Source organism: Oncorhynchus clarkii, chromosome 5, assembly GCF_045791955.1.
Source record: "Oncorhynchus clarkii lewisi isolate Uvic-CL-2024 chromosome 5, UVic_Ocla_1.0, whole genome shotgun sequence".
NCBI lineage: Eukaryota > Metazoa > Chordata > Actinopteri > Salmoniformes > Salmonidae > Oncorhynchus > Oncorhynchus clarkii.
In genome coordinates, this window is record NC_092151.1 from 21,997,640 (window position 1) to 22,021,570 (window position 23,931).

General features: G+C 44.1%; 2 protein-coding genes across 5 annotated transcripts in view; one reads left to right on the top strand and one right to left on the bottom strand.

Annotated features, from left to right (window-relative positions):
* Positions 1-322: 322 nt before the first annotated feature.
* Positions 323-5,940, bottom strand: LOC139408523 (cardiomyopathy-associated protein 5). Of its 2 annotated transcripts, none has more exons than XM_071152510.1 (4): positions 5,214-5,940; positions 4,138-4,508; positions 3,769-4,040; positions 323-3,642 (listed from the first exon to the last, which is right to left on the bottom strand). In XM_071152510.1, exons 1-4 carry the CDS (start codon positions 5,339-5,341, stop codon positions 1,801-1,803), a joined length of 2,613 nt encoding a protein of 870 aa, XP_071008611.1. In that variant the 5' UTR covers positions 5,342-5,940; the 3' UTR covers positions 323-1,800. The 2 variants fall into 2 exon arrangements, with proteins under 2 accessions (XP_071008611.1, XP_071008610.1); XM_071152509.1 differs by having other exon boundaries at positions 3,769-4,035; positions 4,133-4,508; positions 5,214-5,926.
* LOC139408524 (homer protein homolog 1-like) overlaps positions 702-23,931 on the top strand; it is a 41,110-nt gene continuing 17,880 nt past the window's right edge. Inside the window, exon 1 of one of the 3 annotated variants that reach the window (XM_071152513.1) lies at positions 702-783. Coding sequence is in view for 2 of the 3 variants with exons in the window: in XM_071152512.1 (XP_071008613.1) it covers positions 14,166-14,170 (5 nt within the window). In the remaining variant the exon portion in view is untranslated. Of the gene's footprint in view, positions 784-13,029; positions 14,171-23,931 lie in introns of those variants that run through there. The other 2 variants (XM_071152512.1, XM_071152511.1) reach the window with 2 other exon arrangements.

The following is a 23,931-nucleotide window of genomic DNA, read 5'->3' on the forward strand; positions in this document are numbered from 1 at the left end:
AAAATGTTACAATCTCACCTGAAACTAAAAATGAAATAAAACACGCTGATGGTGATGTGAATGTGTTATCAAAATCTCTGTTATAGCCCCATATAACACAATACAATGCAAAACCCTTTGAAAAACTGTGAAAAGCACATCAACTCTTCACAGGGGAAGATACACATGATGAATAGGAGAATGAAGAGGAATACTGCATGAATACAAGAAAGGGAGCAGGTATGCAGATCTACTTCAGTTCCTCAGATTGAGTTGGCAGCTGCTTCAGTCTTCAGTTAGAGCATCCACAACAACAAGCTGACACACAAGGAACACTTGGATAAACGTGTAAACTTATATTTAATTACCATCCATACTTCACGTGGAATAAGAAACCTGAACATACAGTACATATCACACTATGTGTTTATGCTGCAAGGTTCTTTGCAGTGGGAGCCAATCCAAGAAGATGGTTACTAGACCAATCTGAGAAGAGAACAGGGTTACAGAGACTCGGTGTCAAGATGGGGGTTGTCAGGCTCAGGCCAAGGATGGTTATTTATAACCCTTTACAGTGAGTGGAGGCAAGGGGTGCACTTAAGACAACACACACACACTCCCTTCCTATAAGGTCATCAATGTGTATAAGAGGCTACTCATTTGACAAACCCCACCTCTCCAATTCCCCCCTCCCCTTCCGTGATTCATACCTCCTATTTCTAACACACACACACAGGTTTTTTTCAACTGGCCACCATCCATCAACACAGAGGAGATTGGATGATCTGGAGCAGCGGCTATACGGTACACTCTTCTCTCTTAGATACAAAAGGAGAGGAAAATGGGTAGAACTTTATTTTACAGTTCAGAAATGATCAGATATTTATTTAGAAATTAAATGGTTAAATGGTAATAACCTAACAATTACCTATGAGTCTGACTGACTGCTTAATAGAGAATCTCAGTTGAAAGTGTTTAGGCTGGGCCCGGGAAACCAGACCAAAAAGTGCTACTGTGCTACGGTTTAAAAATGGTAAAATAAGCAAGTATGCATAAAAATAAATATCCAGAAAAAACAGCCTGATCTGATAGACGTAACATAGTAAATGTAAATCCAGGACACTAAAATCAGTATAATATTGTATGTTAGTATGTTTACGTAAGACAGATGGTTACTTAAGGCAAAAATTAAAGTAGGATGGTTAGTTGGGATGGTCGGTGGGCATATAGCGTGAACGTCTAGCAACCCAATGGTTGCAATTTCACATCACAGACAACTTTAGCATTTAATTAATTTGCAACTTTTCAATTACTTGGTACTTTAGCTACTTTGCAACTACTTAGCATGTTAGCTAACCCTTCCCCAACCTTAACCCTTTTAGCTAACCCTTCCCCTAACCCTAACATTAAGTCTTTAACCGAACTTCTAAACTTAACCCTAACCCCTAGCCTACCTAATGTTAGCCAGCTAGCTAACGTTAGCCACTAGCCACCTATCTAGAATTCATTACATATCATACAGTTTGAAAATTTGTAACATACTGTACATTCTGCAAATTCATAAAATATAATACAAATTGTAATTTGTAACATATCATCCACAAATTAATACATACCATGCGACCCATAACATATCATACTAAATGCAGTGTTTCGGATTTATGTACAGAATAGTACGAAATGCTCTGAGACCAGGTTGAGAAAAAAATATGAAGTTCTGTAATTTTGACTTCAATTCACCATTTGACCTCTCAATTTCAAATTGCTGCAGCATAAAGCCAATAAGTCTAAAAAGGACATAGTATTTTCCCCCTAATAAGGTTAAAGGATGATGCATCCGCCGCCAACTTTGGCTGGGTCATTCACTGGGGCAGGAACGGAAGGAGTGGTCTGGCTAGGTCCTGTTGTAGGTTCAACTTCTAGCTTGGCTGACTCAGCTGGTTCAGCCTCTCCTTTAGCTGGTTCTGTTTTACTGTCCTGTCCTGTCAATACCGGGTCAGCCTCTGGCTTGGGGCTGTCACTCTCCTCAGCCTGAGGTGGTTCTGTGTTTCCTTCAGCCAATTCAGTCTTTTTATCCTCTGCTTTTACTGGTTCAGTAGCTATACTTGAGAGCAGCGTAATCTGGGATTGGTAAAATGAGGATGAGCCGTCAACTGGTGTTGTCATATCTTTCTCCTCCTCCCTCTGTCCTGTCTCTCCATCCCCCTCTCCTTCATCAGCAGTCTCAGCTGGTGAAGCCTTCTCTTTCTCCTCCTCCCTCTCTTCCTTCCCTCTATCTCCTCCTCCCTCTAGGATCTCAACTGGGGTCTGGGCTCGAACCAGTGGCGCTAGTTTCAGAGAGCTCTTGTGAGGTGCAGCTGGCTTCCTTCTAGGGGGGGCTACTGGCTTTGGAGCTTCCTGATTTGTGCCACTGTCACTCAGAGGTGGGAGTTTTTGTAGTTCCACTGTGGGAGCATCATGTTTGTATGAGAGGTCTTTATCTGTGGGGGGCTCAGTGACACTCCTCCCACCAGCCCTCTCAGAGAAAGACTCTGGGTCAGAAAGTGGTGGATCATTTAAATCTGTGACAACGCCCTGACTCTTGTTCTCCTCCTCTGTGGTTTTCACTTCTTTAAACACTTGAAGCTGAGGTGCTTCCTGCACCGTCTTTAAAACATTGTCTGCCTTAACATGTTTGTCCTCCTTCACAGGTTCTGCATGGTTCTTTTCTTTATCCAGTGATGGGATGTACCGATCATCAGATGGAGAGGAACTGGCGTTCGTCCGGAAAAAATCTGTCATGTCATGCTCAGACTCCTGGATCTCCCCTTCTATCTCTCTATCATCAGGCTGGGAGAGAAAGCTGTCCAGCGTGTACAGTTCCTGTGCCCAAGTTCTGAAGCCTTCCTCTACTGCCGGTTCCCCTTCCAGCTCCACCATGGGAGTCTCGTCCTTCAGGACAAACTTCTCCAGGTACCCCCTGGCCTCCCGGTCTGAGTGTCTGCTGTGGAAGGACCTTTCAGAGGTCATACTCTCAGTGTCTTCCTCCTTCACTCCTTCCCTGCTGCCCACCGCCTCTTCATACAGGTCTGTGTAAAGGAAGGCCATGGCCGTAGGCTCTTCTAGCAGAGTGGGGTTGATGATTTTGGGGGGTCCCGAGGGGAGGAAGATGGGGGTGAGGACGGTTTCCTCGCTGCCGAAGAGGGCCGATCCACTCTCCTTGAGGGGGGACTTGGGTGACTTGTCTACTGCGCCCTCCTCTACTTCCAGATAGTTATTAGAAGGAATATTGTCCATACCGCCGTAGAACACCTCATCTAGATGGTCACTGGAGATTTCTTCTCCGCTAACGCCTGTGTTGGAACCTCCCAGGTCTTCGGTCACAGGTGCGGTATCTTGGAGCTGTTCCGGCTCCTCACTCACCTGCTGGTTTTCCTCTCCACAGTCTGCTTCCTCCTCCTTCTGTCCTTCTTCAATCATGGTGGGGCCTCCTGGAGCAGGCTCATCCATCTGAGTAAATGTCTCAAAGTAGTCCATGTCACTGGTGGCTCCTCGTCTGGGCTGCTTTGCCACCGGAGCCCCAGGAGGGTCAGTCTGATCAGGCCTGGTGAGATGGGAGGAGTCAGTGTGTTCCACCGTTTGATCTCCACCTCCCACTGATGGTGTGGTGTCCTCCTCAAACACCTGAATGAATGGATCAGTGAATGAATAAACAAACAAGTGAATGAGCAAATAAATGAATGAATGACTGAATGGATGGATGGATACACAGAGTAAGGTCTACAGATCTAATTAAATTGTGTTTGTCACCTCTTCTATGATTTCGTTACTGGGTTTGGTGAAGGTGGATTCCTCCAGGTAAGACAGGTTGTCCACCATGACTTGGCTCTCCTCCTCGTCTATGCTCACCAGCCTGGGAGGAACCATGATGTTCAGGATCTCTGAGCCTTCTGACACCAGGCGGAACAAACTCTGCTTCTTCTCCTCTTTGGGATCTGTCGTTTCCTCCTCCTCCCCATCTCCCTCTGCCCTCACATTGGGCAGGGAGACCTCCACTAGCTCTGGCTTCTCAACCAACTCACCTGAGGAAGGAAAAATATCCAAAAATGTGTCTCAATAGATTACAGTTTGAGCATATCAGAGTTTGAGGCATTACCTAATTTCTTTCAGTGACCTCACCTAAGTCATCACCTGTGGGCAGAGGAGTCTGTCCCCGTCTGTCAGCCCGGCTCCTGCGTCCTCCTCCACAACTTATTTTCATCCTTGGCCTCCTCACCATCATTGCCTCATCCATGACAAAGGTTATTTTACCTGCTGTTCCAGATCCTAATCCAGGTGAAACAGACCTTTCATTGGGAAAGCAGAATTCCGAGGCGATGGTAGGGGTGGGTTCGGCTTCGGAACCCCAAGGGGTGGAGCAGCGGCTGGAGCTGGTCTCCCATTGGATGCCGCTGTCCTCGCCCTGCACGGTAACCATGGAGAAGGAGGGGTCCATCATTAAGCACTGCATCTTGGGACGCACCGCCTCATCCTGAACCGCCAACCGCAAACTGGAAGAGATGGGATAATACAGATAACATGGTGAGGTACTGGGGCAAATTTACATTTTCCCATTTTGAGGCACATCAAGAAATTAGAATAAAGAATGACTTGAAATGAAAGCCTTATGTATGTGACGATCCCTCTACCCCTGCCCCTCTGTCTGTCTGTCTGTCTGTCTGTCTGTCTGTCTGTCTGTCTGTCTGTCTGTCTGTCTGTCTACTATGGATTGAACTCTGATTTATCTCGACAAAGTGGAATTCTCAGAGACAGCAATCATTTTCAATCATTTATCAAATGATTTAATTATCTCCTTAACTATTCATCCACACTAATGTGATCTCGACGAAGGAGGAGCTAAGGTTTTTTGCGAATGTACACTGCCGGTCAAAAGTTTTAGAACACCTACTCATTCAAGAGTGTGCAAAGCTGTCATCAAGGCAAAGGGTGACTATTTGAAGAATCTAAAATCTAAAATATTTTTAGATTTGTTTAACACTTCTTTGGTTACTACATGATTCCATATGTGTTATTTCATAGTTTTGATGTCTTCAGTATTATTCTACAATGTAGAAAATAGTAGAAATAAAGAAGAACCCTTGAATGAGTAGGTGTTCTAAAACTGACCGCCAGTGTACTTTGGAAAAAGACTCCAAGATTTCACTTCTAGTAGGCTGTACAGAATGTCAGAAATTATGTAGGATATAGGCTGCTACCTGTTGCGGAGATCCTCAACCTCGTCATTGATTTGGCAGACTCCCTCTGTGATGTCCACGTCATCCTCTAGCATTGTCAGAGTATCTGGATCTATCCTGATACATTCCACCGTTTCCATTGTATCCATTGTAGCAGGATCTTCTCATCTATTTTCAATGGCTTCTTATCGGCACTCCGCAGAGCAACGTTGATGACATTCCAAGTTGGAGAACTTGCTCAGAGATTTTGTGCTCAGCGTAATCTTGAAATAGAAAGAACGGCATCCAGGGTTTCAAAATGTGTCATCCCTTGACAGTTGACACTAATGTTGAAGTACAGGACCAATAACTATAGCTGTAAAACTATTTTTCGTGGGGGAAAAGTGTATCCTGACCCAGGGTGTGTAGGCTACCTATAGACGTCATATTCAGTTGCAGCAGTATCAGCAGAAAAGACGCCCACTTCTTTTTAAATATTTTTTTTGGCAGGTCTAAAAATAATACTTGTCACCAGCCTGTATCCATTGGCACGGTGCTGTCTGCCAGTCTGACACAACAAGGGTAGATAAGAAGGATTGAAATTGACACATGTAGAATGTCATTTAGCGGTGCATAATTAACAAGGGAGTATCATGCTTATTATCAATTTTCTCAAAGTCCGGCACCATGGACAGCACCAGTGGTCAGAGCCTCTCTCTCTTTCTCTTTCTCTTCTCAGTGTGCAAGAGTAGAGTGAGCCTGTAGTCATGCAAGCCAATCAAATTCAATACATTTATTTCACATTAAAATTAGGATCATATTTCTGCCTACAGGGTCTCTCTCAGGTCTTGGTGAGACTTGAATGTCAAAGTGTCATCTGCTAATGTCCTTCCATTCGCAATGTGAAACAGATACTGGACAGGGAATATAAGACTCAAGGAGAGGGGTGGGGGTTGCTGTTGGAGCACATGACAGGGGTTCTTTCTCAGATATAGTCTCCTACTACAACCGTTAACAATGTACAAACATATCTAGGAAAAGATTACTGTTCTAAAATCCAAACTGTGAAGGCAGGTAGCCTAGTGGTTAGAGTGTTGGGTCAGTAACTTAAAGGTTGCTGGATCAAATCCCAGAGCTGACAAGGTAAAAATCTGTGGTTCTGCTCCTGTGCAAGGCAGTTAACCCACTGTTCCCTGGGTGCTGTGGAGGTTGATTAAAGGCAGCCCCCTGCACCTCTATGATTCAGAGGGGTTGGGTTAAAAGCATAAGACACATTTCAGTTGAATGCATTCAGTTGTAAAAATGACTAGGTATCTCCCTTTCCCAATGCAGATGTTTTTATATCAAATCATTTGGATACCAATTAAGTACTTTATTGTAATATTTTTAATATTAGCTTTTAAAAGAATTGTACTATGACTGTCTGAGAGTGGTCTGAGTTGGGAGGAGAAAACTTAAATCTTGCTGTTATTGGCAGAGTTTTGGAACTCTCTTTGTTATTGGTCTATTAACCAATTTACCGCCTGGTGATATCATCAGGGAAGCCGAAACTCCCACTCATGCAAACAGGCTGATTAGAAGTTCCTGAATTTTAACTGCACTGGGCCTTTAACAATTAGGGAAGGAAACACAAAACTGAACTTAGATCAGTGTCTACGGGTAACTTCATCCTACCCTTTTAAGACCCCTGTGGGTTATGGTTGTAATATTCTCAGTCGCCTAGGAGCCTCCAGTTTAGGGAATGTGGAGAAAGGGAGTGTGAAGTATTATGTGAGGGTTTCACCAACTGGGGTGAGGGTTACGGAACACATCAGGCAGGCGTGGTGGTGTTGGAGGCTAAAAACAGACAGGCACTTTTGGCCTGTCCTACAGCGTTCTCAGTTTTGACTCTTCTGAGAGGAAACAGGAGAGGAGAGGAGGTATCTATCTAGTCAGAAGAACCCTATAATGCTATGTCAACATGTTTTGGAACAGTGGAATAATCAAGGGGGGAGGACGGATAGGAAAGAAAAGGAGGGGAGGAGAGGAGTAGGAGAAGATAAGGAGAGAAGGGTTGGGATTCTGTGACTCCACTGTGCTGACGGTAGTGATGTCCCTGCCATCCAAACCTTGGCTGTGTGCTAATTCTACACTTAATGAGTGTACAAAACACTACGAACAGCTGCCCTTTCCAGGACATAGACTGATCAGGTGAAAGCTATGATCCCTTATTGATGTAACTTGTAAAATCCTGTGGATCGCTTTCAACACCTTATATAGTCCATGTCCTGGTGGAGTGGGCAGGGCAACTCAATATTAGGAAGATCAGGGTATATCAATGTTCCCTGCTCCCTCTCTTGTCGGGTGGTCAATCAGATGTGAGGGACAGGGCATGAGGATCTTATGTTTCAGTGAAATACCACCCCCAATATCTGTGATTTATGTGAAGCCATGAACAGCCCAGGAAAATGTAATAACAGTATTTGATAATTAGCATTAACACTGAAAGATTCAACCATTTAAGATTTCAGTTATTGACCTGAGTTGTGTTTTTGACACTATGTTAGTCACGCCATGGCCATGCTATCCTCAATGCTCAAGTCAACATTCCACCTGTATTATATTGGATGTATTATATAATGTATTATATAAGATCCACAGAGCATTCAGAAAGTATTCAGACCCCTTCCCTTTTCCACATTTTGTTATGTTACAGCCTTATTCTAACATTGATTAAATTATTTTTTCCCTCATCAATCTACACACAAATACCCCATAATGACAAATCAAAAAGAGGTTTTTAGAAATGTTTGCTAATTTATAAAAAACAGAAATACCTTATTTGCATACCCTTTGCTATGAGACTCGAAATTTAGCTCAGGTGGATCCTGTTTCCATTGATCATCCTTGAGATGTTTCTACAACTTGATTGGAGTCCACCTGTGGTAAATGCAATTGATTGGACATGATTTGGAATGGCACACACCTGTCTATATAAAGTCCCACAGTTGACAGTGCATGTCAGAGCAAAAACCAAGCCATGAGGTCGAAGGAATTGTCCGTAGAGCTCCGAGACAGGATTTTGTCGAGGCACAGATCTAGGGAAGGGTACCAAAACATCTCTGCACCATTGAAGGTCCCCAATAACACTGTGGCCTCCATCATTCTTAAATGGAAGAAGTTTGGAACCTCGCCGTCTGGCCAAACTGAGCAATCTTTGGAGAATAGCCTTGGTCAGGGAGGTGACCAAGAACCCAATGGTCACTCTGACAAAGCTCCAGAGTTCCTCTGTGGAGATGGGAGAACCTTCCAGAAGGACAACCATCTCTGCAGCACTCCAAAAATCAGGCCTTTATGGTAGAGTAGCCAGACAGAAGCCACTCCTCAGTAAAGGGCACATGACAGCCCGCTTGGAGTTTGCACCTGAAGGACTCTCAAACCATGGCAGCATCATGCTGTGGGGATGTTTTTCAGCGGCAGGAACTGAGAGACTAGTCAGGATCAAGGGAAAGATGAACGGAGCAAAGTACAGAGAGATCCTTCCAACAGGACAACGACCCTAAGAGCACAGCCAAGACAACGCAGGGCTGGCTTCAGGACAAGTCTCTGAATGTCCTTGAGTAGCCCAGCCAGAGCCCAGACTTGAACCCGATCGAACATCTCTGGAGAGATCTGAAAATAGCTGTGCAGCGACGCTCCCCATCCATCCTGACAGAGCTTGAGAGCATTTGCAGAGAAGAATGGGAAAAACTCAGTTCCCTCCTGTACTCCCTATTCACCCACGACTGCGTGGCCAGGCCCGACTCCAAAACCATCATTAAGTTTGCAGATGACACAACAAATCATTAAAATCCAGACAGAAAATATTTACACAAGAAGCCATCTAATATCACACAGTCAAACTCTCAGTCGTTTAGTAAGTTCACCATTCTGCGATTCTCGCTGTTAATAACAGTCTGATCACCGACAACGACAAGACAACCTATAGGGAGGAGGTCAGAGACCTAGCCGGGTGGTGCCAGAATAACAACCTATCCCTCAACGTAATCAAAACAAAAGAGATGATTGTGGATGACAGGAAAAAGAGGACCGAGCATGCCCCCATTCTCATCGACGGGGCTGTAGTGGAGCAGGTGAGAGCTTCAAGTTCCTTGGTGTCCACATCACCAACAAACTAGAATGGTCCAAACACACCAAGACAGTCGTGAAGAGGGCACAACAAAGCCTATTCCCCATCAGGAAACTAAAAAGATTTGGCCTGGGTCCTCAGATCCTCAAAAGGTTCTACAGCTGCAACATCGAGAGCATCCTGACTGGTTGCATCACTGCCTGGTATGGCAACTGCTCGGTCTCCGACCGCAAGGCACTACAGAGGGTAGTGCGTACAGGGCAGTACATCACTGGGGATAAGCTGCGTGCCATCCAGGACCTCTACACCAGGCGGTGTCAGAGAAAGGCCCTAAAAATTGTCAAGACCCCAGCCACCCCAGTCATAGACTGTTCTCTCTACTACCGCATGGCAAGCGGTACCGTAACGCCAAGTCTAGGACCAAAAGGCTTCTCAACAGTTTTAACCCCAAGCCATAAGACTCCTGAACAGGTAATCAAATGGCTAACCGGACTATTTGTATTGTGTCCCGCCCCAACCCCTCTTTTACGCTGCTGCTACTCTCTGTTTATCATCTATGCATAGTCACTTTAACTATACCTGCATGTACTGTACATATTACCTCAATTAGACCAAATAACCGGTGCCCAAGCACATTGGCTACCCGGACTATCTGTATTGTGTCCCGCCACCCCCCACCTGCTACTCTCTGTTTATCATTTATGCATAGTCACTTTAACTATACCTACATGTACATATTGTGTCACGACTTCTGCTGAAGTCGGTTCCTCTCATTGTTCGGGCAGTGTTCAGCGGACGACGTCACCGTTCTTCTAGCCATCGCCGATCCATTTTTCATTTTCCATTTGTTTTGTCTTGTTTTCCCACACAGCTGGTTTTCATTCCCTCATTACGTGTTGTGTATTTAACCCTCTGTTCCCCCCATGTCTTTGTGTGGTATTGTTTGTTTGTAAGTGCTTGTGCACATGTTGACTGGTGCGCGTCGGGTTTTGTACCCAAGTTGTTATTTTCTTGATGCTGTTGGTTTTGGAATTAAACTGCTCCGGCTATTTCAGGCTGTAACGTAACAAAATGTGGGAAAAGTCAAGGAGTCTGAATACTTTCCGAATGCACTGTATGAATGCACAATCTCAACTCTGGTCCTGGAAGCCAGTTCCACTGCATTTTTTTCATTGTTCCCCTCTAATCAGGGACTGATTTGGGCTCTCGAGTGGCGCAGCAATGTAAGGCACTGCATCTCAGTGCTAGGGTCATCACTACAGACCCTGGATCGATTCCAGGCTGTATCACATTGGGAGTCCCATAGGGCGGCGCACAATTGGCCCAGCACTGTGTCCAGGTTAGGGTTTGGCCGGGGTAGGCCGTCATTGTAAATAAGAATTTGTTCTTAACTGACTTGCCTAGTTAAATAAAGGTTAAATAAAAATGTAACACCAGGTGGGTGCAATTACTGTAATTATCAGGTAGAACATAAAACCAGCAGGCTCCGGACTTTGTAGGATAGGAGTTGAATACCTTTGAAGTAGATAGTATCTGAAAACACTGATAACATATCTGATACTGCAGTGTGCATGTAAAAAGGATCTGCTTTGATGCCAAAGAGAGAATGGCAATCCCCTCCTTGCAAAATAGTATACATTGTATCCCCCTCATCATTGAGTTTATAACATGTCTATCTCAAGCATAGAACAAACCATTAACATATGGGCCCTGATCAAAACTAAATGCCAATATGTCTCTGTTGTCTTGTTTAAAAGAAAACTAGTTGGAGGGCCGGAAAATTATTTTGATAACAGTAGACACCATTAACCGCCACATTTGGCACTGTCATCCAATGTCCACAAGGTGGCCACCATCAGTTGCACAATTATGCAACTTGAACAAATCAATGTGTACACTACATCCATTATCATTCTGTGTATGCTTTTAATTTCTAGAAGGTAAATAAATGTTTCCCATTAGAAAAAAAACACAGTAGTAGAGTAGTAATAGTGTAGTAATATGGCAGCTATCCATAAAGTGGACCTCTAGGTGAATCATAAATATAAAGTTCTAATTATATGAAATACTATGCTGAACAAAAATATAAATGCAACATGCAACAATTTCAAGTATTTTACTGAGTTACAGTTCATATGAGGAAATCAATCAATAGAAATAAATGCATTAGGCCCTAATCTATGGATTTCACATGGTGGCCTGGGAGTTTACTTTTATTTTTAACTATGCAAGTCAGTTAAGAACAAATTCTTATTTACAATGAATGCCTACCCCAGCCACACCTGGACTACGCTGGGCCAATTGTGCGCCGCCCTATGGGACTCCTAATCACATCCGGATGTGATGCAGCCAGGATTCAAACCAGGAACTACAGTGACGCCTTGTGCACTGAGATGCAGTGCCTTACACCGCTGCGCCACACAGCATTTGCTCACCAACTGGGGATCCAGGCCCACCTACTGGGGAGCCAGGCCCAACCAATCAGAATGAGTTTTTCCTCACTAAAGGGCTTCATTATAGACAGAACAACTCCTCAGTTTCACCAGATGTCCGGGTGGCTGGTCTCAGACGATCCCGCAGGTGAAGAAGCCGGATGTGGATGTCCTGGGCTGGCGTGGTAACACGTGGTCTGCGCTTGTGAGGCTGGTTGGACGTACTGCCAAATTCTCAAAAACAATGTTGGAGGCAGCTTATAGTAGAGAAATTAACAAGTCATTCTCTGGCAACAGCTCTGGTGGACATCTCTGCATTCAGCATGCCAATTGCACGCTCCCTCAAAACAGGACACATCTGTGGCATTGTGTAGTGTGACAATCTGCACATTTTAGAGTGATCTTTAATTGTCCCCAGCACAAGGTGCACCTGTCTAATGATTATGCTGTTTAATCTTATCTTGGCAACGGAGAAATGCTCATTAACAGGCATGTGCATATAGGATCTCTGTATTTCAGCTGGTAGAACTGGCAGAGCATGTCTTTTGCAGTTCAAGGATAATGGGTTCAATTCCTGGGACCAGACAGATGTTTAAGTCGCTTTGGATAAAATAGTCTGCTAAATAGCATATAGCTAGCTATCTTTTATTTCAGCTCATGAAACATAGGACCAAGACTTTACATGTTGCATTTATATTTTTGTTCAGTATAATTCTAAGGAAATAAAGATCTGTGCAGTGGGCTGAATTAGTACTCTTTTGAAAATCTCATGTCAGCATTTTCATGCGATTCACTCTATCTTCACAAAACATACCACAGTAAAAAACTTGAATGGAATACTGCATTTCATGTTTATTACAGGTTTATTATGGGTTACATAATAAACTGCAGGTTGGTAGGTGTTGCTACACTATTTGACAGTTGCTAACCGGAAGTGACGGACATATTTATCGCGCATTACGTCAGATTTCGAAGGATACGGTGACTTCTGTGCGAGGAAGGCGTGATGACGTAGGCCAATTTAATGCTTGAGGATGGGTAGAGATGGTGCTTTCAGGGCAACTTGGAATTCGGAATAAACGGGTCAAATCATGACGTCAGTGGTCTTCAGGTCGAAAAGTCACAACTCGAGAAAGATACCCGAGTTCCCGACTTAAAATTCTAAGTTGGATGACCGTTGAAAACGATTTTTCCCATATGGAGCTCGATTTTTTCCGAGTTCCCAGATGTCTTGAACGCACTGAAGTCTGAGATTTCCGAGTTCCCAGATGTTTTGAACGCGACAAGAGATGTGATGAATGGGATGAGAGGAGAAATCAGAGACCGACTACACAAACAGACGGCTGAAGAAGGGAGGCGTTCGATGGAGCGAAAAGAGGTCGTGATTTGACATTTGAGATCTCTGTCTGATAAATAATATCAACGAACTGGCAATCGTTCATATTTAAACATAATTTACCATAGCATTTCATATTCGCCCGGCATCTTAGATGCTAGCTGCTTGTCTGATCTGGTACTAGAGATGGTGGAGCCATGAGAATGCACCAAGTCTTTCCGCGAAAACAGATGGGAGATGAAGCCTACTCGACAAAAAAACACATTCCCCTGTAGCTAAAAAATGAGTTTATTATTGTTGCAGATGTATTTATGATGTTAGTGCCATGCAATGATGCGTTTAATAAGCTGTAGTAGAATAGCTGCTGGAGGAATTTTGATGGCACTTACGACGCCAGGGAAAGAGGCAACGAGTAAATTGTGCTATTTTGAACAGTCGGGCCTTACAAAGTGACATGCAGGAATGAATGTTCAGCATTTTTCTCGCCCGAGGATAACTGTATGCGGTGCAGGCAGCTGGTCACATTGAAAGCGGCGGTGTCTTTGGAGAGTAGCGAAATACAAGGCAGCGGAGAGGAGCGCCGAGCTGTAATACCTAAGTCCGTCTAGAACCAAGTGGATATTTTGGCAGCCAAGACTATTTTAGCAGACAAGATAAGATTTTGTTCTGCCAATATTAATGCAAGCGGTCCCTATTTACCTGCCTTATAAGTGTAAAATGAGGTTCGCGCTACATGGGAATTAAAAACAGTCTCTGTCAATCATGTATGTGGTCCTTGGTAGCCAACATTAGCTTAGCTGCTATCGTCGTTGAGCATGATTGAAAAGTGCATATCATTTATCTAACGTCAACACCGATGTTTTCGATCCCCATGCATGCACCGACACGTTTGTTTGGGAGAGCTTTCAACCAACACCCACAGCGTAAAACAGACGAACAGGCTATGTCGGCGTGAAGGGAACCACACTGACTATCTCGAGTACCCCGTCAAGCCATAGCCGTCAACAGCGTTGTGAAGAACCGATTATTGGAGAGGAAAACACAGTAGCTTGTTCATTCCCGCGTTGGAGCCCTCGGCGACCACGGCCTGAATCCCTTCGATTAACCGACCAAGCAAAATGGGGTACGTAATCGCGCAATGTAGTGCCATTTTTATCCTGTACTAATCTTCCCTGACAAGAATGGTGTTCATGGGAGTTGTTATGATTCATATGAAGCCTGGTTTGTTTCACGATAAATACGTGTGGGTAGAAGGTTGAGAGCAATATGCTGGCAGGCTACATGGGTTTACATGAAGTTGGCTTGCATTACTATGCCAGGCTCACCATTAGTCCATGGCCTGAGCTATAGCTTCCAAATGCCTACTGAACAATTTATCAAACACTGGTGAATAGGCTATTCCTCCGTTATTCTAAGATAGGCCACCTAAAGCATGTTATCGGTTTTTATTTCAATACATTAGAGTATGTCAGGTGGGTTTAGTATGTGGTGTCATTGGAAAACTATAATCTCATCCAGTACTGGAGGGATGGCCTTGTGATGGGGTTGCACTGTCTACGTGAACATTTATCAATTATTTCACAAGTTTGTTTAAGATTTGTTCCAGTGCCTAAACAAAAGCTATAATATCTACCATAGAAGTAGATCATACTGTGGCATAATATGCCTGTCATACATTCTGAAGAAATACTGACACCAGAAAGGAACCCAGAAGTCATTAAGTGTATTTACAGTTCAGACTAAACACCTTAATATGGAACCCCCATCCCAGAGGATCCTGTTATCTTTTCAAGCCTTTGCCTGGCAATCCGACTGTGATACCGCTGGTTACAGTCTGAGAGTAGTGCCATACATTTGTTTGGGAAGCCAGAAAATGGAATATGATATATCTTAAACTTCCTCGACCTGTAGTCTCAGCAGTTTGTTGTTTTGTGGTTTGGAATTTGAGAAAACATATGTACAGGAAAGTATTATTACACAGATGTTTCCAAACGCTGGAACTGCAGTCACCTGGCACATACGCAAAACAATGTAAACCCCTGCAAGACTTGGGTTAGTATGCATGTCCTTCTGTCTTGTGCACATTCTTCAGGGGGTGAGCAAACAAATGGTGATAGCCACACACCGAGACCCGCGTTTTGAAGTCGGTTTAATTATACATCCCTGTGGATGTTTTGTCTAAAATTTCTGGCCACAAAAGTACTAAATCAGAGGACAACCGGTAAAGTTCAAATGGAATTTTATTCAACATTTGCGACAGACGGGGGACAAATAGGTTTTTGTCAATACCAACCCCAGCCGATGGGTCTCACCTGATGCTTAGGCATACACCTATACCTACACAACAAACTCACTTTGTTGTTGAATATGGACTAAACCTGACTTTAGGCCATCTGAGATTAAATGAGAAGAACGTTTATTTCGGGGGTGAACGGCGGCGTTAAGCCATACAGCACCTCACTAACCTTAAATTCCTAGTCTATGATCCAGTTAGGACTCCATATCTCGGACAAAAAAAATGAGAAGAATGCATCTTTCTTCAAAGTGTGCCCTTATCTTAAATGAAGCCTCTCAGTGTGTTGGCTGTTAAAGTGTTTTAGTGCAGGGATTCTGTTCTGCATAATGTATTAATGTAAACCAGGCTGAAACTTGGCACCTCAGCAGCCTACAGAACTCCCAGGACGTGTCATAAACAGTCTGATATATTGGGCTAATAATCATTGGTGTAGATGGATTGAAATGGGGAGGTTTCAAGAGTGTGTTAGAATAAATGTTATTTGGCATCATTTTAAAACTATTCTCAGGGTTAAATGTTGCACAAATGATTTCACAAATTATGATTAATCTCCCATCAACTGAACCAACTCATTGTCTGCCCTTATCTGGTTCAACAACTTTAACCACAACCTGGACTAGCCTATGTGGTGCATTTACGCTGAAACACATCTGTTTTTAAAGCGGCAATCTGCAGTTAAAACAACAAAGCCCCACCCGTTTCAGTAAAAAGCTGAGGGATGGGGCTGGAGAAATGTAACCACTCAAATTCATGAACAGCACTATGGATGAAAATACTGATCATCTATGATATAAAAATGATAGTTTTAACCACGTTTCGAGGCTATATAGTGTTTGGTTACAGTACATTTACTTTGTTTACAAATATTGGAGTAAAACAGGCTTATATTTTGGGTTCTGATGGAGTACGACAGCTGAACTAAGCTCATGAGGCATAAGTTATATTCTTCAAGAACCAATGGGTACATATCATTAATTCACAAGTCCAAAAATGGATGAAGCTACTGCAGATTGCAGTAGATTGCTCCTTTAAGGACTGCCTGTCCTGCGCCAACCTTTAAAACTTCCCTCCCTGTCCTCAGACTGAGTAGAAATGATCTTCACAATCATACGAGGTGCCAGTGTTGGACAAGGAAGTTACTGTGAGACTAAAGTGGATGGTCAAAGTCAGGAGCATTTTGTTTTGGAAGCATCATTGCTGTGTCCTTACTCAAAACCAGACTCTGACCTACCAGAGTCACAGTAGCCCTGCCCTGTTTCAATCTTACTCATGTCTAATGGCAGTGGGAAGCTGAGAATGCAGAATGGTAGCTTATGCACTGGGCATTTCCATCATAAAAGGACCCATGAGCAGTGAGCACCAACAGGTGAAGTTCCAAAATGTAGGGATACATAAAGGCTTTGATTTCTGTATGATTTTCTGTGGAATTTCCCCACTTTTAAAACAAAGTACAGTTTCATTGAGGAAACACGAAAAGATTGCAGTGTGAAGGTATTAAGAAGAACCTAGCAGATCCCTCCTGAGTTCTACCCATGGCAGTTTCCCCAGAGTGTCCCCCCTACTCTCTAATCTGAGTGGATGGACCCAGTAGAACCCCCAAACTGAGGGAAATGGAGCCAGAGAGTTAGCAAGACCGAGGGCGTGGGGAGAGATGGACAGTGAGGGAAAGAGAAATAAAGAAGGGCATATGGAGAGGTAGAGAGAGTGGGCGATGGCCAGCCCAGTGAGATCCAGAGAGCCAGGAAGAGAGAGGAAGAAGTGGGGGAGTGTGTGTGAAAGAGTGAGAGGTTGGGCTGCTGTGGCCAATGCAGTTAGTAGGGGAAAGCCAGACATCTTCACTGGGCTCCAGCTGTCAATACTTCCCTGGACCCTGAGTTAACAACAGGAGCAATGGAGAGAGAGACGAGGAGAGAGAGAGAAGTCTATGACAAGAGAGCGAGAGATTTCTCCTTTCTCTAATCACATTACTACTATTTCATTTTTACGGTTGTTGTCATTATCTCAATTTGCTTTAGCAAAAGTGGCCTTGTCATTAATGCTAATAAAGCGGATCTGAATCTGAGAGGGGTCAGAAGAGTCCACGCAAACCACAAACCACCCTCCATATGTGTGTCACCAGAACACAAACCAGGCCCTAGCATATGGGTATTTTAAGCCAGAGGTTGCACCAATACTCCTGTGTGTATCCACAGACCAGGCCTTAGCCTAGCATATGGGTATTTTAAACCTCAGGCAGCGCCAAGCAAAGACCACACACTCCCTCTGTGAGTAGGTTTAACCCGTATGGGACACGCTGCCTTGTGATTGGCTTAGAGAGCCTGTGGGAGGGAGAGAGGGGGTTAGAGGATGCTCACAGATCCTGACCGGCCCTGAGTCACATGGGTGTTGCCTTGGCAACCAGGCAGCAGCTAAGTTTGTAATGCAGGCAAGCAGGTTTTTTTTATTTTGTGAGTGGTGGCGTTCCAACCTGTCTTTTACACAGTCAATCTGCACTAGGCAGTGTATCACATCTCACAATGCCTGAAGAAGTGTTTTAACAACATCTCAGGAACCACACTCATATTACAGTGCCTTGCGAAAGTATTCGGCCCCCTTGAACTTTGCGACCTTTTGCCACATTTCAGGCTTCAAACATAAAGATATAAAACTGTATTTTTTTGTGAAGAATCAACAACAAGTGGGACACAATCATGAAGTGGAACGACATTTATTGGATATTTCAAACTTTTTTAACAAATCAAAAACTGAAAAATTGGGCGTGCAAAATTATTCAGCCCCCTTAAGTTAATACTTTGTAGCGCCACCTTTTGCTGCGATTACAGCTGTAAGTCGCTTGGGGTATGTCTATCAGTTTTGCACATCAGAGAGACTGAAATTTTTTCCCATTCCTCCTTGCAAAACAGCTCGAGCTCAGTGAGGTTGGATAGAGAGCATTTGTGAACAGCAGTTTTCAGTTCTTTCCACAGATTCTCGATTGGATTCAGGTCTGGACTTTGACTTGGCCATTCTAACACCTGGATATGTTTATTTTTGAACCATTCCATTGTAGATTTTGCTTTATGTTTTGGATCATTGTCTTGTTGGAAGACAAATCTCCGTCCCAGTCTCAGGTCTTTTGCAGACTCCATTAGGTTTTCTTCCAGAATGGTCCTGTATTTGGCTCCATCCATCTTCCCATCAATTTTAACCATCTTCCCTGTCCCTGCTGAAGAAAAGCAGGCCCAAACCATGATGCTGCCACCACCATGTTTGACAGTGGAGATGGTGTGTTCAGGGTGATGAGCTGTGTTGCTTTTACGCCAAACATAACGTTTTGCATTGTTGCCAAAAAGTTACATTTTGGTTTCATCTGACCAGAGCACCTTCTTCCACATGTTTGGTGTGTCTCCCAGGTGGCTTGTGGCAAACTTTAAACAACACTTTTTATGGATATCTTTAAGAAATGGCTTTCTTCTTGCCACTCTTCCATATAGGCCAGATTTGTGCAATATACGACTGATTGTTGTCCTATGGACAGAGTCTCCCACCTCAGCTGTAGATCTCTGCAGTTCATCCAGAGTGATCATGGGCCTCTTGGCTGCATCTCTGATCAGTCTTCTCCTTGTATGAGCTGAAAGTTTAGAGGGACGGCCAGGTCTTGGTAGATTTGCAGTGGTCTGATACTCCTTCCATTTCAATATTATCGCTTGCACAGTGCTCCTTGGGATGTTTAAAGCTTGGGAAATCTTTTTGTATCCAAATCCGGCTTTAAACTTCTTCACAACAGTATCTCGGACCTGCCTGGTGTGTTCCTTGTTCTTCATGATGCTCTCTGCGCTTTTAACGGACCTCTGAGACTATCACAGTGCAGGTGCATTTATACGGAGACTTGATTACACACAGGTGGATTGTATTTATCATCATTAGTCATTTAGGTCAACATTGGATCATTCAGAGATCCTCACTGAACTTCTGGAGAGAGTTTGCTGCACTGAAAGTAAAGGGGCTGAATAATTTTGCACGCCCAATTTTTCAGTTTTTGATTTGTTAAAAAAGTTTGAAATATCCAATAAATGTCGTTCCACTTCATGATTGTGTCCCACTTGTTGTGGATTCTTCACAAAAAAATACAGTTTTATATCTTTATGTTTGAAGCCTGAAATGTGGCAAAAGGTCGCAAAGTTCAAGGGGGCCGAATACTTTCGCAAGGCACTGTATATAGTAATCGTTTAAACATTATAGTAAAACCTTTGTGAAAACAACTTGGTTCTTAGCCTTCATCTCTATGAAGACTGACTGTGAAAGGGATCCCAGACAGACTGACAGACATGTCAGGTGAGGATGAAAAGGACCTAAGCACACGTTGGCTCCTCTTGAAGGCTTCTCAATATTCCCTCTAGTCTGGGAAGCAGAGGAATACGAGGAGGAGCACTGTCCTGGAGAGAGAGGTTACTTGGCCACAGACAGTACCTGCCTTTGATAACCTCTATGCAAACAGAAATCTCTGTGTATGTGTGGTGGTAAGTGGAGAACTGCTGATTTGATAACATCTGCGATCGGATTCCTCTGGCATAGCACTCGTCATTGAGCCCCGCATGCCACACAACTGTCCATTGTGGGAGGGATTAGAGCCTAACAAACACACACACACACACACACACACACACACACACACACACACACACACACACACACACACACCTGGCCACTGATGTACTGATAACAGAGAAACTTTGCTTTAATTAAGCAAATGTTGCTCCAGGAGGAAGTGGGTGTAATGGCATTTGATGCCAGTAAGATTAGTCTGAATGAAAATCAGATTGATAGATTGCAGAACTGTCATGTTATTGCAGATTTGTCATGTTACAGGGAGAGACTCCCTAAACGAACAAACCCTAATTTCAACACAACAAGCAGTGGACTTGGAGAGCGTTCAGTGAGGTGAAATTAGGAATAGTGAGAGACATGGTAATGGAAGACTACAAGGAAGGACATGGGTTAGTAAACTCAGCAAAAAAAAGAAACATCCCTTTTTCAGGACTCTGTCTTTCAAAGATAATTTGTAAAAATCCAAATAACTTCAGATCTTCATTGTAAATGGTTTAAACACTGTTTCTCATGCTTGTTCAATGAACCATAAACAATTAATGAACATGCACATGTGGAACGGTCATTAAGACACTAACAGCTTACAGACAGGTAGGCAATTAAGGTCACAGTTATGAAAACGCAGGACACTAAAGAGGCCTTTCTACTGACTCTGAAAAACACCAAAGAAAGATGCCCAGGGTCCCTGCTCATCTGCGTGAACGTGCCTTAGGCATGCTGCAAGGAGGCATGAGGACTGCAGATGTGGCCAGGGCAATAAATTGCAATGTCCGTACTGTGAGACGCCTAAGACAGAGCTACAGGGAGACAGGACGGACAGCTGATCGTCCTCGCAGTGGCAGACCACGTGTAACAACACCTGCACAGGATCGGTACATCCGAACATCACATTTGCGGGACAGGTACAGGATGGCAACAACAACTGCCTGAGTTACACCAGGAACACACAATCCCTCCATCAGTGCTCAGACTGTCCACAATAGACTGAGAGAGGCTGGACAGAGGGCTTGTAGACCTGTTGTAAGGCTTGTAGACCTGTTGCAACAACGTCACCTATGAGCCCAAACCCACCGTCGCTGGACCTGGTAAAAAGTGCTCTTCACTGATGAGTCACGGTTTTGTCTCACAAACAGGGGTGATGGTCGGATTTGCGTTTATCGTTGACGGAATGAGCGTTACACCGAGGTCTGGAGCAGGATCAATTTGGAGGTGGAGGGTCCGTCATGGTCTGGGGCGTTGTGTCATAGCATCATCAGACTGCGCTTGTTGTCATTGTAGGCAATCTCAACGCTGTGCGTTACAGGGAAGACATCCTCCTCCCTCATGTGGTACCCTTCCTGCAGGCTCATCCTGACATGACCCTCCAGCATGACAATGCCACCAGCCATACTGCCACGCCCAGCGACGAGCCCGGATCTCAGTCCCGTTGAGCACGTCTGGGACCTGTTGGATCAGAGGGCTAGGGCCATTCCCCCCAGAAATGCCCGGTAACTTGCAGGAACATCTCACCGCAAGAACTGGCAAATCTGGTGCCGTCCTTGAGGAGGAGATGCACTGCAGTACTTAATGCAGCTGGTGGCTACACCAGATACTGACTGACTTTTGATTTTGACCCCCCCTCCTTTGTTCAGGGACACATGTGACGAACAGAACTGGAATAATGTCTGTGGAACTTGTTCAGTTTATGTCCCAATTGTTGAATCTTGTTATGTTCATACAAATATTTACACACGTTAAGTTTGCTGAAAATAAACACAGTTGACAGTGAGAGGACATTTCTTTTTTTGCTGAGTTTAGTAGGGATGCACCGATATGACATTTTTGGCCGATACTGATATCCAATATTTTCCCTGCCAAAAAACAAGATACCTATAAACTATATTTAAAATTTTAGCTGCCTTTTTAAGAATTCTAGTACAGTTAAATAGTTAGAAACACACACACTGACCAAAAAGCTATAAATGTTGGCATTTACGTATGTCCCCATTACCAGTAAAACATAACCAAAACCTATTTCATTTACTTACTGTGTTGTTTCTTTGTTCATTCTCAACCAGGATTTCATCATACATGTCAAGCAGTGAAGTTTCAGCTCTGTCTGTCCGTGGCCTCTCTTCCTCGGAGCGCACGGTCACTGTGTCCATTTCTATCTTGTCCAGCTCTGTCTGTCCGTGGCCTCTCTTCCTCGGAGCGCACGGTCACTGTGTCCATTTCTATCTTGTCCAGCTGTCTGTCTGTCTGTGGCCTCTCTTCCTCGGAGCGCACGATCACTGTGTCCATTTCTATCTTGTCCAGCTCTGTCTGTCCGTGGCCACTCTTCCTCGGAGCGCACTGTCACTGTGTCTGTTTCCATCTTGTCCAGCTGTCTGTCTGTCCGTGACCTCTCTTCCTCGGAGCGCACTGTCACTGTGTCCATTTCTATCTTGTCCAGCTGTGTATGTAACATTTCACATAAACCCAGTTTCTTGTCTGCATCGAAGTAGCGGTCCTTGTACCTAGCATCGAGCATCGAGCATGGTGGCAACTCAGTAAAGAGGCTCCGAGAGAATGCCGCCGAATCGCTTGTTCACAGCCTCTTGTAGAGTACTTTTGTAAGTTTTAACCCCACTGTCTGTGTCGGCAGTTCTGTTGAGCAGGCGTTTCAGTGCCATGACAGACGGTATCACGTCTGCTGCAGACACAGTTGATGAGCTTATTTCTCCAGTCAGTTGTTCAAATGGAGCTAGGAGTGTTTCCAAGTTTCAAACAGGTTCTCAAATGCTATTGAAATGGCAGCATCAGTATGACAACCAGCACATTGTTGAGCAATACGGCTTTCCTCAGTACAAAACTTTTGTCCCCCCACAATGCTGTTAGACTCCGCATGCTCATGGGGCTGATATCGCTGGTCCAAATGTCAGTCGTGAAGCTAATAGCAGTGACGCCCATAGAAAGTAGCTCATAGATGTGCTTTTCAACAAACTGTCTCCAGTAGGGCAACATCTGAAAAATAGTGCCTACTTGGTAGTGTGTGCCGGGTGAAAGCCAACATCATCCACGACAGAGGACATTTGATTGTCAAGGGCAATGAATTCCATTATCTTGGCGTTGATTTCGCCTTTGAGTTGTCTCACTGAAATGTTCTTACTCAACTTGAACTTGTTTAGTTGTTGGAATGGGCACTTAGTTATTCTGCTGCTTTTGTTCTGTGTAGTGCTGTATTTGTCATGGCGTCATTACGTAATCTACCTATGTTTATTTATATATATATATATATATTGTGCATCCCTAGTTAGTAGTGTACTGTATAGCACATAACTATTTCCATTGGCTCTACATTACAGCTCACAACCCCTCATACAGTCTGATTCTACAGTAACTATTATCTGCTGTCAGACAGTCAATTCTGGTGTGAACCGTACAGTTACAGTCCACCTTCCCACCTCATCACCACCCTCATCACTCTGATGACACCAGTCTACACTGAGTATACTGAACCCCCCCAGGGGAGGGACTCTACAAGGTGTTGAGAGTTCCACAGGGATGTTTTACTCCAATGCTTCCCAGTTGTTAAGTTAGCTGGATGTCCTTTGGGTGTTGGACCATTCCTGATACAAACAGGAAACTTTTGAGCGTGAAAACCTCAGTGTTGCAGTTCTTGCCACAAACCAGTGCGCCTGTGTCACGAACCAGCTCAAAGTCCATAACAAAAAGGGAGATGACGTCGAGATAACGAATAACCGAAGTAACCTACAATGGTGTAAGTGAGTGGTTGCATGCATAGATGTGATAATGAGGGTTGTTGAAAGGTGCCCAAACAAAAATGCCAATACCAAAATCCAACATTGTCTGCATGGAGAGAGTCTCTTCAATGAATGGGGAAGATGTGTGTTTATCCCGGAACACACCCGGAACCAGGTGTGTCCCATTTGTCTGGCCCCTTCACCCTCTGAATGTCACTCCTACACAATCCATTTCTCAATTATCTCAAGCCTTAACAATCCTTCTTTAACCTGTCTCCT